The sequence below is a fragment of the Triticum dicoccoides genome, chromosome 7B, assembly GCF_002162155.2.
Source record: "Triticum dicoccoides isolate Atlit2015 ecotype Zavitan chromosome 7B, WEW_v2.0, whole genome shotgun sequence".
NCBI classification, from domain to species: Eukaryota; Viridiplantae; Streptophyta; class Magnoliopsida; order Poales; family Poaceae; genus Triticum; species Triticum dicoccoides.
This window is the reverse complement of record NC_041393.1, coordinates 688,545,517-688,559,180: the sequence shown is the minus strand read 5'-3', so window position 1 is coordinate 688,559,180 and position 13,664 is coordinate 688,545,517. Positions and strand designations below refer to the sequence as shown.

At 49.9% G+C, this 13,664-nt stretch overlaps 2 protein-coding genes across 2 annotated transcripts; one reads left to right on the top strand and one right to left on the bottom strand.

The window, feature by feature from the left end:
* Positions 1-901: 901 nt before the first annotated feature.
* On the top strand, positions 902-4,098 carry LOC119341145 (CASP-like protein 2C3). The gene is made up of 3 exons (XM_037613020.1): positions 902-1,176; positions 1,263-1,401; positions 3,469-4,098. The coding sequence occupies exons 1-3, from the start codon at positions 995-997 to the stop codon at positions 3,730-3,732; spliced, it is 585 nt and encodes a 194-aa protein (XP_037468917.1). The 5' UTR covers positions 902-994; the 3' UTR covers positions 3,733-4,098.
* Positions 4,099-4,550: 452 nt separating this feature from the next.
* LOC119336722 (probable 4-coumarate--CoA ligase 4) lies at positions 4,551-10,701 on the bottom strand. The gene is made up of 6 exons (XM_037608789.1): positions 9,940-10,701; positions 9,107-9,460; positions 8,290-8,488; positions 5,626-5,839; positions 5,430-5,532; positions 4,551-4,970 (listed from the first exon to the last, which is right to left on the bottom strand). The coding sequence occupies exons 1-6, from the start codon at positions 10,603-10,605 to the stop codon at positions 4,827-4,829; spliced, it is 1,680 nt and encodes a 559-aa protein (XP_037464686.1). The 5' UTR covers positions 10,606-10,701; the 3' UTR covers positions 4,551-4,826.
* Between the last annotated feature and the right edge of the window lie 2,963 nt (positions 10,702-13,664).

Genomic DNA, 13,664 nt, shown 5'->3' with positions numbered 1-13,664 from the left:
CTCCGGCCCCGCTCCTCTTGGCAGTGCTAGTGCCGATGTTGGTATTGTCGAGCCTGTGGCCGTGGCTCCTTGAGTCGGAGGCGGGGCAGCTCATCATGCAAGGCATGCGCCTCGGGCCGGATCTAGCCGGTCCGTCATCTGTCGGTCATACATATCTACACCCGTTGCCCTGCCCTCACACTTGAAGGACGAGCTGGTTCGCAGCAACATCCGTCATTCCTTGACCACGGCGGAGACGGGCACCCGCAACTGCCGCTGCAGAAATGGCAAGGCATGCGACTCAGCCTTGAGGAGTCCGAGCGGCTCACCAAGGAGGAGGCGGCCAACGCAGCAAAAGCGGAGTGCCTCGCCAAGGAGCATGAATGTGCCGCCTAGAAGCATCCGTTTTGTCGTGCACGGCTTCGTCACCTCTTTCACGGTTGAGGGCCACGACGACTTCAAGCGATGCCCTTTCTTCCTACATGTAGTTTGTTTGGAGCGGTAAGGGCATTTCTAACCGATCCCTTATAAAAAGCTAAAAGGCAGTAAAAATTTGATTATACTCCCTTACGGCGCACCTAGCCGATCCCAGCCTTGTCCTAAAAGCAATTGCATGATCTAATTCGTTGACAGGATGTAGCACCATGAGTGTCCAATTTCAGTTGACGACCCATCCGAGCCTTGTCTGTCGTTTTGCCTGTCGATCACTCGATCGGTTGGGCGGTCAGAGAAGTTAACCGCGCAGTGCATTAAACCCACACACCGATCACCGCTCGCACGCCTCCACGATCGACCACGTCGCCCCGCCGCCGTACCGTGCGCACATGCTCTCGCCTAGCTATCGCACACTCCCTAGAGCAGACGCTTCCCACTCGCCCTCTCGCCGTGCACGGCGCCTATAAAACTCCCGTGACCCGCCCGAGCTGGCCACGGCGTGCGTGCGCTACACACGAGACAAACACTTGCCAGTAGCTAGCTTGAGGTCACGATTAAGCACGGGCTTGGGTTGAGCGCGATGGACGCGGCGGCGCAGGCGGGGAGGAGGAGGCCGTCGGAGGTGAGGGCGGAGGGGCTGATGCGGGGCGCGTGCGCCGCCCTGGCGACGGCGTCGGCGCTGCTCATGGGGCTGGACACGCAGACGGAGACGGTGCTGCTCATCAGGAAGAAGGCCACCGTCAAGGACGTCCACGCCCTCTGGTGAGCTCTTCTTAGCTGGCTAGCACGTACGACCGTGATATCTGTACGTGTGATCGAGCCGAGCACGTAACGTATGTGTCCTGCAGGGTGCTGACGGCGGCGGCCGGCGCGGCGGCGGGGTACCACCTGCTACACCTGCTCCGGTGCCTCTACCTCGGCCGCTTCGCCCACAACCCCTGCCGCAACAGCAGGGCCTTGGCATGGGCTTTCTTCCTCCTCGACAAGGTACACACTTTTGTTTCAAAGAAAAAGAAAAGACAAAGTACATACTGCAGTATTCCGATCACTCTGCTCACGCCTCCGGCCCTGAAGGTTTCTTCTGCACAGTCTCCATTCCGGTATCCATGATCGGCCAGTCCCTCTGTCACTTTGGGTTTCAGAAATATTTCAGACACAACCGAAATCATCGAAATTCAGTGATTTTCAGTTTGTGGCCAAAACATTCACTTGAGATTCAACAAAAATGATTAACTCGAAAAATATTTGAATTCCTGTGTGCAAATGAATTCATTGAAATATTTTAACCGAAAGGTAAATATTTTAGCGCTTGCTGAAATCATTGAAATTGAGTGGATTTCATCGTCTCGCTGAAAGTGAAAACCATGTCACTGTACTCATTTCCACACACTAGAGACCGTTCGTGCCCGGCGCCTAATTAATCAACACAAGCACTATACAGCATGCATGAATTCTGATCAGCACTCACTCACCGGTGAATTAAACAAGATAGGCACTAACTCTGCAGCTCATTGATCGCCCGACGGCGACCGGACAAACAACCTTCAATTCCGCGACAGGAATAGGAAACAGTTTTCAGAGGCTATGAACACGAAACAGTTAGCACTGAGCTATCATCTTGATCGGTCCCGTCGTGATAACAACGATTCTACTGCAAATGGTAACAGGCATCTTCCATTCTCGCCGTCACCGTTGCCATCTACCAACGGCTCACCGCTCACGGCAGGCCTCCCGGACTGGCAAATCAGACCAGGACAGTGCGCTGCGGTGCTGCGTTATTTGTTGCAGCTGCACCGCTGTTTTTCATTCATGCTTCCATCAATGCGTACGTATAGGGCCATCCCAAATCATTTTTGGCTCCCCATCGGAAAAGATCGGCGCATTCAAGTTCCAAGTGACTGGTGCTGCACATGCATGCATGTCCATCGTCCAACTATGTGTACTCTAATTGATTTAGATAAATCAAGTTCCATGTGCCATGCATGTCGATAATCTTATTTATTTGTAAATTTGATCAAACTTTACAAGCTCTCTATTTTCTTTTATATACAAAATACTCTGCGCGTTTATTGTCTCTTTCTAGAACACTGTTTGTGGATAAATCAGTCCAGTCTAGAACCATGTCCGGGGATGATGCGGAGCATCCTATTTATTGTTTCTTTCTAGAACACTGCTTGTAGATAGCATATTTGTTGTCTGTGTCAAGATTGGAGCAACCAGCTATGCAACTTTAGTTATCAATAGTGTCTAACATTTTAGTTTATCCGTTGTTTTTTTATACTGTGTATATACCTAGAATTGTCTTTTGTTGCTTCTCCCATTTAAAACTAATTTGGATTTCTAAATTTTATGGGGCTGTAGACAAATTTCTTAATGACACACTCAATTGTTTCCCAAAAAAATTCACAACTTTGTAGGATGTTACCGTGCATTCGTAACACGGCAACACTCAATGAACTTGTAGCACTAGAACTCTTCTGATTTTTCATGATAGGAGTAGACGCAAACACACAATTATTACTAACTTCTGTGAAAAGGCCCCGAAATCAACCTAGGCGTACACAGTAGAACGCAAATAATAAATGAGGCAGACTGCATCCCACTCAATCCGCAGCACATAGTCGTACAGGTGGGTGGGTTAGCTCACAAATTTAAGAGAGGTTTGTTCATTTGGTTTCTGAGATATGGCTTGCAACATTGACCATTTTTATACAAATTTAAGAGTCAGCTGTGATTATTCCAGGATATATTTCGGTCGGTTAACTGTTCAACTTGCTAATGTCTTTCAGAAGGAAAAAAACACCTTACTACTCCCTCCGTCCGAAAATACTTGTCATCAAAATTGATAAAAAATAGATGTATTTAGAACTAATATATGTCTAGATACATCCACTTTTGATCATTTTGATGACAAGTGTTTTCGGACGGAGGGAGTACTACCGTGTTAACAGTGTCAAAAAGCATTCATCGAGTTAATCTACTGGTATTATGATCTGAAAAACACGTAAGATTAACTGTATGTGCCTGACGACGTGCCTGGTCTGCGCGGTGCAGGGGTGCGCGTACGTGACGTTCGCGGCGACGGTGGCGGCGGCGCAGGCGTGCCTGATCGCGCTGGACGGCGCGCAGGCGCTGCAGTGGAACAAGGTCTGCAACATCTTCACCCGCTTCTGCCAGCAGGTCGCCGGGAGCCTCGTCTGCGGCGGGCTCGCCGCCGCCGGCACCGCCGTCCTCTCCGCGCTCTCCGCCCGCAACCTCTTCCGCCTCTACCCGTCGCTCTCCCGCCCGCACCCGCAGCGTTCCTCCTCCACAAAGTAGGCGGCCCGGCCACACCACCACGGTGGGCTCCCGATGATAGCTAGCTAGTGCTCTTGAGCCGGAAAGAGACACTCGGCCCGGCTACGCCCGAGCGACTACTTCTTCTTGGGCTTCTCTTCTGTTTGGTTATGTTGCTATTAGTGTGAGAAGACTGCTCTGAAAAAAAAAAACTAGTGTGACGTGAATGTGTGTACTGCAGTAGCGTATTTGCCCCAGAAAATATGTATTAGTGTGTCTGTATGTATATATTCTCCGTGTATTGTTCATAGACCGTGTAACCTCCTCCAGCACCTTATGAGCCTTCGTGGAACCAGTATTACTCATATCAGTCGATCCCAGAATAAAGTCAAGCAATTGTTTAGCTAATTATGCGCGTGCTTGTTTAGAAGGTAGAACTAATTTTTTTTTTGAGGTAACAGAAGGTAGAACTATGACTTGGTTGGGTTCTGGGACCCCAAAATCTGTTGAGCTATCTTTAGCTGATTGTAATCATGTTAGTTGTTGAGGAATAGTACAAGTGTTCTACTCGCAAAATAATGACCATGTAACCTCTTCTCTGTTGATACTATGAGCAGCAGCCATCTGAATGAAGTGTCTTTTCAGAGCGAAATTGTTGCCCTGCAAAAAATGCATAGGCCCTGTTTCGAACACAAGAATAGGCGAACTTATTCCAGTGGGAAAAAATCCCTGCAAAACTGTCTCATCACGCAATAAACATACTAATTCCAGTGAAATTCACTCAGTTCTCCTGGACTGATTTTGATCAGGCATCATCCAACAGTCCAACACTGCTTATACGGCCGATCCACTAGAACAAATGAGTTTAATTCAACTTGTGGTATAAAATCATAAGCGGTATACATTATAATCAGCCTTTGTTGTCAAAAAGTGTTCGGTATCTATACATGCCATGATACACATCATCGAACGAACAAACAAATCATATAACTTAGCCATCTAATTGAAAGAATCGACGACCATGTGCCAGCCAGCCCTTCTATATGTAATAATAATAATAATATTGCCATTTCATCGACAACATTACATCACTTTGGACAGAGGTATGTGTGTGTGTGTGTGTGTGTAAGATGGGCTCAGCTTTTGGACTGTGTGCTTCCACTGCCTGGGATGCCTGCAGCAAGCTTTGCTCTCAGGTCCTTCCTGAGGATCTTGCCGGCAGGACTCTTCGGAACCGAGTCCGCGAAGAAAACTTTGTGGATCCTCTTGTAGAAAACAACCTGTAATAGCAATGCACAATTTATTAGGTTTTTGAACTCTCAGATCTGCACTGAATTGGTGAAGATAAAGGAACCAATGCAAACATTTGATGCTCTCTTCAGTCTTGTAAAATAACATGCTGGATGGCCGGTATGCCTCACAGTTCACAAATCACATGTTGTAAATTATGCTCTCTTCAGAATTTTGTTAAAAATGTACTGTTTGTGGCAACTTTGTCTGTTTCTCTATTTGTGTGTCATACTTGAGTATATGGAAAGTGGACGACTCGTCAGTGGCGTACCTAGGGGGTGTGCCAGGTGTGCCATGGCACACCCAGAATTTTGAAAAATGTTCTTTTACCATGTAATAATTAGTTGATTTTTAAGGCCCATTCAAGCCAATGAAAATATATGTTGATTTTTTAAAGTGTGCACACCCTGCATTTTATTTCTGGGTCCGCCACTGCGACTCGTTATTACCTCTTTTGCAACGAACTGCTTGATCTCGCTCTCGCTTATCTCAGAGCCTTCAATCCGCACAATGAATGCAACTGGAATCTCACCAGTAAGTTCATCTTGCATCCTGCAAAAATTGAATACCAGCTAAATTTAATCACCTACTTTTGAACATGAACCAAATGGATCCTAAATCCCTTTGAACAGTCTATCAACTTACGATACGACAGCAGCATCTTTGATTTCGGCGTGTGTAATGAGAAGGGCTTCAAGTTCCGCAGGAGGTACTTGGAATCCCTTGTATTTGATTATCTCCTTGAGCCTGTCGACAATGAAGATCTCGTCGTCATCATCGACGTAACCAATGTCTCCAGTGTGCAGCCAACCGTCCTTGTCAATGGTGTTCTTTGTGGCCTCCGGATCATTTAGATAACCTGCAATCATACGCTTGGTCATTTACATGAGTTGATATCTCTGAGCACCTTTTTGCGTATATATACCGCAAATAAATGTATTAATGGCTAAGCATGTCCGGCCGGTATGAAGTACAGACACAGTCCAAGTGAAAATAGCTAGAATCTTTGGTAAGAACACTAGTGAATGGAGTGAATCTCAACTTCAGGTTTGAAACTTGGTAGACATGCTAGTACCTGGTAATAGTTCTTATCCATTTATTTTCAAACTAGAGTACGCTGTACTTGTATCTTTTTGGGAGAGTACATATATTGTTTTGAAAAAAAAGAATAATTCTTCAATGTCGTACTCACTGGAGAGCGGAGACGCATCCAGCTGTCTGCGAAAGTGACATGCTGATCATATCCGAATTCTAGATGTATTTAGATGGTTTTCAAACAGAAGGAAGAATCCGCACTCCGTGTAATGAAGGGTTACATCAATATGGGGATCATGAAGCAAAAAAATAAATAGTTTTGCTGGGTTAAAGTTTGCAAACTCTCATGTATTAGTAAAGCGAGGAAATGCTTCTTCTGCCCTTACTAGTTTCAGAGCATGAAGGGGCATAGATAGGAAATGGACAAAATTAGGAATCATCAGTATTCCCATCCAGTTGCCATCATGTGCAGAGTGCAGTTGTATGCAATCATGGGTGGCTACAGCCCAGAGGACAGCCTGTTGCCACAACGTATCCAATCACTCATAGTACAAGGTATAAGGTATCCATACGCCAAGTCTAAACATCCCCACCTCACCACATGTGCTAGGTCAAACAACTTGGTACTACTTGTAACTATTAAAAACGAGCAGAAAGGCAGGCTTTGTTTTCTTATGTTAACTAATGATAGACCTAAGCTTGGCCATTTCCCACGGAAAGATGAGCATAGCATAGACTTTCAAGCAAAGATAACTGGTCATGCATATGGGAGTTTGTTGTGGATTCTGAATGGAGTGCTTGGGGAAAATGCTTTCACATGGCCAGCATGCTGCATCAATGAGTGCAAGCTATACAAAGTATGCATGGGCCATCTAGAAGATGATGCCAAGTTTGATTCTTTGTGGTACTACTCAGAGGCCTGGTAGCACTGCTGGAACCCCATGTACATGTAGCGCAATCGTGGCCTGCAACTTAATTCGGGACCTTCGACGTGCGATTGCGCGGCCTTCTAGTCTAGCTAGAACAAAAATGCTGGACATTCAGTCCGATTGGCGGCACCTCAAAAATCTCCCATTTCTTCCTGAAAGATAAGATCTTATCTTTTCTAGTCCAGTAAAACTGACTAGACGAAGTGGGGTCCTGTAGGTCCCATGATGGGCCAGGCTCAAAGGCTGGTAGCCCAAACATAGCTCTCTGCTTCTCTTGAATGCAGAGCAAAGAAAATGAACTGGTCGGCCATCCGAAGACTCGGTGAAAATGGTGGCTGACGCTCTGGACGACACATGCGGCAAGATGCCAAGGCCAGGTTTTGGATACACCCGCGCATCTGCCGGCTTGGTTCCTTGTCGCCAATGCCCAAGCGGTGCAAGTACATCTGAACCTGAGGGATGCGTATGGCCTCAGCCCTCATCCTTCAGTTCAGCGCACTCCATTATTGACGTGTGAGGCGCGAGTGCGACGATTGCTAGCACGGCGATGGGCCGATGGTAGAGTAGTCAGGACTCAGGATGCGCATGCTGCTGCTAAAGCCAAAGGGGTGCCGCCGGCTCATCGACTGACGCACGCCGTCGCCATCGACGGGCTAGCCGACGACGATTTGCCAACAGTTGCAGAGGACTGCAAGGAGACGTGCTTCAGAAGGGAATCATCTCCTACTAGTGCTGCGTGGGTGTTAGGTTGGATGGAGCGGGCTCACCGGTCGCCAGCTACTACACCTAACTGGAGACCGACCGACCGATCGGTGCACCGAGCATCTGGTCAGGTGAGCGGAAGGTGGAAGAAGCTCTGGTCCGTGCAGCTATCGATCACTCAGATTAGCCTAGTCGTGCTTTCGTTGGCTAGTGGCCAAACGTAGTAGCAGAGGGGGACGGAACATGGCCACACATGCGTGCAGGTGACTGAACTGCTGGAAATGCAGCATGTTCGATACGTGCTACTCCTCCTACTTATCTATCAGCCCGAAAGTGCTGTCAGAAACGGGTGAAGTTGCTGTAGTCGCGGCCAATAATTTGAGCTCCGGAGCTGGAGACGGAGCAGTCGGAACCGATCACCAAACCAGCAGTACTACTACCACAGCGTCTACTCATGAGCTACCCTGCGACTAGTCGCAAACCACTCGCTCACCAAATCAACTAACTAGTCATGGAACAGTGGATCACGTCGTCGTGCCGTCCACGTCGTCGCCACTCCTGGGCGGTGACCAAACGTGGTGGCGCTGTGCTATTTTTGATTGGACATTTTGCTCAAGAATGCGCCGGCACGTGACGTACGTACCTTTCATGATCTGGTTGCCGCGGATGCAGATCTCCCCCGGCAGGTTGCGGCCGAGGGAGGCGCCCGTGTCGGGGTCCACGATCTTGAGCTCCGCGTTCCGCACCACCGTGCCGCACGACCCCGACTTGACACCGAACGGCTCCTTGGCGAACGCCAGGCACATGGACAGCACCGGCCCGGCCTCCGTCATCCCGTACCCCTGCACACAGACGCGTTGCAAAACAGAGTGATCATCATCATCAGCTCGCAGTCACCACGCTCTGCTGGCGATCAACACGCTACAATTTCAGTCCAAGCCATGTGATGTGCAGTTTTTTTAAGTCAAAAAGATTCAGACGGCCGAGATGAATCCGTGGTGAGAGTGACTTGTTCGCCCAAAAAGTCTGATGAGAAGCAGTTTGTTGGCAACCAACAAAACTCTGGCTTGCGGGGACGGCAACCCGCCCCGCGTCCCCGGATCATGGGGGTGGCGTGCGCTCGCTTCGGCTCGGACGACGCCGTCACGCAGCGTAAAGGTTGGGATGTCGCCGTATCCCGCACCCAAAAGCACGACGCCACCATGCCGCCCACCCACCAAAACTGCGACCTTGGCTCGCGCGCCCGGCCACCGCGAGCCAACCCATCCCAATCGCTTCCCCGATGCCCCAACAACCGTCGATCTTCTGAGGTTCACTCGCCCTCCAAAACACTCCATACAGTTATGTATGTACACTACTGTACCTAGGCTAGTGCACAGTGGCTGGCGTGCCTGATAGCCAAGCAAGCAATCATTGGATATGGATTCGAAGTGTGAGAGCGGGGCCGGTGCGCGACGAACCTGCCCGAGCACGGCGTTGGGGATCTTGGCCATGAAGGCGTCCTGGAGGTCCTTACCCATGGGCGCGGCGCCGGACATGACCATGCGGATGGACGCGAGGTCGGCGGCGGTGACCCGGTCGCTCTTGGCGATCTCGACGACGATCGGTGGCACGAAGGGCGCCACGGTGACCCCGTGCGCGCGCACCAGGCTCACCAGCGCGCCGTGGTCGAACTTGCGCATGATCACGATCGCGCACCCGGCCCGCAGCCCCGCCAGCAGCACCGAGTTGAGCGAGTAGATGTGGAACAGCGGCAGCACGCACAGCAACACGTCCGACGCGCCGAAGTACAAGTTCGGGTTCTCACCGTCCACCTGCACGCACACACACAAAAATCAGAAACCAAATGTTCAACAAATTTGAACCATTTTTGCATCAAAAAATTGAATTGAAAACGTGATCGTGCAAGTTCGGGTTCTCCCCGTCAATATGAACTTTTCTTTTTTTTGCGTCGACAAAGTTTGAATTGAAAAATGTGATCGTGCGTGGGTGCGAATCTTGGCGCTGATTGGTGGGCCCTGCGTGGGTCACGTCGCCCTGTCCAATCCGATCCGATCCGAGTAATAAATGGCGCGGCGTTATTTTAAGCAGGGGAGTAATTGGTCGGTCGCTTGGCTCCGGCGCCGAGCCGCCGACGGAGAGGCGCGTGATGCGGAAAAGAACTTCCCGAGCTGGAAAGCGTAAAGCGAGGCCACGAGAAACGTAAATTGGAAGCTCCCCTGGCCCCGAAGGATCCGCGGCTCGGTCCAGCCAGTGGCAATGGAGGCGGAAGCGTAGCGGGGAGTGAGCTGACCTGCTGCGCGACGCTGGTGACGAGGCTGCGGTGGGTGAGCATGACGCCCTTGGGCAGCCCCGTGGTGCCGGACGAGTAGGGGAGGGCCACCACGTCGTCGGGGTCGACCTGCTCGTCGGCAGCGAGCGGCTCCGCGGGCCGCAGCGTGTCGTTGAACGCGAGGCAGCCGTCGTCGGAGGCCGGGCCGTCGACGGTGACCACGGGGATCCCGCGCTCGGCGGCGAAGGCGCGCACCTTGTCGACGGCGCAGGCCTCGGTGACGATCAGCCGCGCCCCGGCCGCGCTCGCCTGGCGGTGGATCTCGTGCGGCGTGCAGAACGGGTTGGCCGTGGTGGTGGCGGCGCCCAGCCGGGCCGCGCCGAGGAACACGAAGGCGAACTCCGGGCAGTTGCGGAGCAGGTTCATGACCACGTCGCCCTTCCCCACGCCGAGCCGCCGCAGGCCCGCCGCGCACCGCCGGGAGAGCAAGGACACCTCCGCGTAGGTGTGCACGGCGCCCGTCTGCCCGTCGATGAGGCAGGGCCGGGCGGCCACCTCCGGAAGCCGCTCGAAGCAGTAGTCCTGGAGCGTGAGGTGCGCCGGGATCTCGATGTCCGGGAGCCTGGACCGGAACACCGTCTCCGTCGCCACCGGCGCCTCCGGCGCGTCCGCCGCCACGGAGCCCATGGGATCTCGCCGCCGGCGTGCCTCCGGGCGGACGGAACTGGTGGCGTGGGGGCGAGAAATGGGGGGGCCGGGATCCCGTGGGCGGGCGTGCTCTGCTCCGGCTCCTGGGGAGGGAGGAATTTGGGAGCGGGGGTTAAATATACCGGCGCGGCGGGGGAGAAGGTGGGTGGGGAGGATGACGCGCGGGGCCCGCCTGGCGGTGGGAGGGGGGTGGCGTCCCCGGTGAGCGAACGGGTTGGTGAGGGGGCTTGACACTGCAGGTGGGCGTTTCTGACCTGACCTCGCTTTGACTTTTTTAACCTGACCAGTAACGTCGCCGCTGTCTGTCAGCGACGTCCGGTAACGTAAAGTCGTCGTCGGCGGTGGGTACGCCGTCGGCCGTCGTGGCGTTTTGCGCCTGGGATGGCGTGGCGTCGCAGGGAGCACGTTGACATCACTTGTAAGTAAAGCACGACTATGTGGGATTTTGACATGGTAGTCCCGTAGAGAGAAAGTGGGGAGACAAAGAACAAAGGCATAAGTGACCAACAACTTTTAAGGTTGGAAGTAATTTTGATGGTTTTTTTTTTATATTACCTTCGACCAAAAAAGCTTGCCAACAAGCTTTTTGAGACGGAGGGAGTACAAGACTAAGAAACAGAAAGCATGATCCGAGTATTAGCGAAGAGTTTTTTTGACACTCATAATAGCCTTCTGCTCATACTAATTCGTTGTCGCTTCCCACATTGCCCTTAGGGCCAACATTATGGTTGAGACACCCTGCAAAAAAAAACATTATGGTTGAGACTCTGGAGGTGCGGATCATGCTTGAGCTATGAGGGTTGTTTGTAGTGCATGTTCCGTCTATGGCAATGGAGCATACTCGATGGAGGCCATATTCGCTTTTGAGAAGAGTGGTGTTTTGACGTCACACGCACCGTTGAAAAAATTGGTGTGCCTTGCACCAATGGTAAGGAGGGTAAAGATGAAAAGGGTGTAGGATGGTGCTACGCAGCCACGTCATAGTGTCTGGTGGAGTTTATCGATAAGATTATTTGAACAACGAGGACAACTCTTTGCTCTAGATAGCGTCGACCTCACAGGTGGTAGAGGCCACTACATCTCACATTAAGAGGCGTGTCAATTGTTTCGATAAGAACAACAAAGAACGCAACATCCCAACGGCCAAGGGTGTAGGGCACACGTTGTTGGATGCTTGTAGGGACTAGTCAAAAAATAATAAATGGGAAGTGGGCGTGGCCTGCGGATGAATTCATATCTTCAAACGTACAAGAAGCCGCTCACACCGAAGGTGATCAAGGCAAAAGAAACTAGATGATGCCCCGCGCGTTGCTGCATGAACCTTGATGCAACAGATGCATATGTGCTAAAAACTAAAACTATTGCAAGAACAAATTTAAGATTTCTCTCAGTTTATATTTTAAAAACAATAAAACATATGAAGCATGTGATCAAATGTTGTATAAAAAGAGAATAAAAATGATTGGACTGAAGGCAACGTGGTGCCTACATAACAAAAATGTGTAACATGACCTACATACATTTTCTCCAAGTGTCACTGCTATGCACACGCACAAAATAGTGAAACTAATTAACATGCATGACTGTTGAGGTGGCATGGTTGCATGGATAGATTGGTGCACAAATTGTAACTTGTGACCACATGCCTGACTTGATGATGTGGCATAGTTGCATGAAGAGGAAAATAAGTAGTGGGTTGCAACTATTTAAGAATAGAGGATTGGGAAACTAAAGTCGTCTAAAAGAGGGCTACTTTGTCAGGCTAATCCAAAACAAAGTACATATAGCAGCCTCAAGAGCCAACTTTGGCTTATAGTTTCGAGCATGTTTGTTGCAAAGGAAGTCCCAACCTCGATTTTCAAAATCATTCATGCAAGAGGATGCCATGTCATATTTAGATTCCTATGATTGTGGACTAAACTGTTACTCCATCTGTCTCAAAATGTAACACGTTATTTGACACTATCATAGTGTCAAGAAACCTCTTACATTTTGGGACAGAGGGAGTATTACACGTAGGGTAGAAGATGCATTGAAGAAGTTTGCCAGAAAGAGCCTCATTTCCAATGCCCTAGACTAGCAAGGAGATTCCTTACTTTTGCAACATCGGCCAAAGGTTTATAATATGAGAAACGTTATTTCATCCAGAGCCTTCACAACCAGAGCCACAACATATAATCCTGGACATTTAGATTGCAAAACAGAAGCCACATATCAATGTTAAAGGGGTGTAACTTGTAAGTTGCACCAACAAATGCTACAAGACATGCAACTTTGGAGAACAGACATAGCATATAAAACCTGCAAGGGAGGCCAAACTTTTTTGTTGAAGAGAAGATCATTATGAGCCTTTCATATATTTCAAAGTAGTTGTGTCTTGATAAGCACTGACTGCAAAAGTGTAGGTGTGCCTCATGTGGGTTCACCAATGTTGGACTAATGATGCTTAGTTGGGAGATCAGTGATAGATTGCAAAAATTCTTGAAAAACCAGGCACTAGCTCATCTCTTGTTGCAAGAGTATTTCCAAGGCTAGGGAGGCTAGGATTGTTAAAGAATCAGACACTCCCAATGATCTTGGACCTAGACGCTATTGCCCCCCCTCCCCGATGACTTACCTTGATAGGTAGTGGGTGATACGTCCATTTTGCATCATGATTTCCTACTGTTATTTATTATGTTTTGGGTCATTATTTCACTTTATGATACAATTCTTATGCCTTTTCTCTCTTATTTTGCAAGTTACACATGAGGAGGGAGATTGCCGACAGGTGGAATTCTGGACCGGAAAGGGCTACAATAGAGATAGTTATTCATAATGGCTGAAGAAACACCAGGAGGGGACCCACCAGGAAGCCACAAGCCTGGGGGGCGTGCCCCCGAGCTAGTGGGGCTCCTGGAAGGCCTCCGGTGCACATCTTCTGCTATATGATGCCCTTTGACCTAGAAAAAAAATCAGAAGGAAGGTTTCAAGACGAAGCGCCACTATCTCGAGGAGAAACCTGGGCAAGAGCACTTTTGCTCTTTGGCAAAGCGATT

What these genes read in the sequence shown, in the direction of transcription:
- LOC119341145 (XM_037613020.1), top strand. Translation starts at nt 995, where the DNA reads ATGGACGCGGCGGCGCAGGCGGGGAGGAGGAGGCCGTCGGAGGTGAGG. An exon ending in AAGGACGTCCACGCCCTCTG is followed by an intron (nt 1,177 to 1,262) that starts GTGAGCTCTTCT and finishes TGTGTCCTGCAG; the next exon opens with GGTGCTGACGGCGGCGGCCG. An exon ending in CTTTCTTCCTCCTCGACAAG is followed by an intron (nt 1,402 to 3,468) that starts GTACACACTTTT and finishes TGCGCGGTGCAG; the next exon opens with GGGTGCGCGTACGTGACGTT.
- LOC119336722 (XM_037608789.1), bottom strand. Translation starts at nt 10,605, where the DNA reads ATGGGCTCCGTGGCGGCGGACGCGCCGGAGGCGCCGGTGGCGACGGAG. An exon ending in CCAACGCCGTGCTCGGGCAG is followed by an intron (nt 8,489 to 9,106) that starts GTTCGTCGCGCA and finishes GTCTGTGTGCAG; the next exon opens with GGGTACGGGATGACGGAGGC. An exon ending in AGCAGTTCGTTGCAAAAGAG is followed by an intron (nt 4,971 to 5,429) that starts GTAATAACGAGT and finishes TTGCTATTACAG; the next exon opens with GTTGTTTTCTACAAGAGGAT.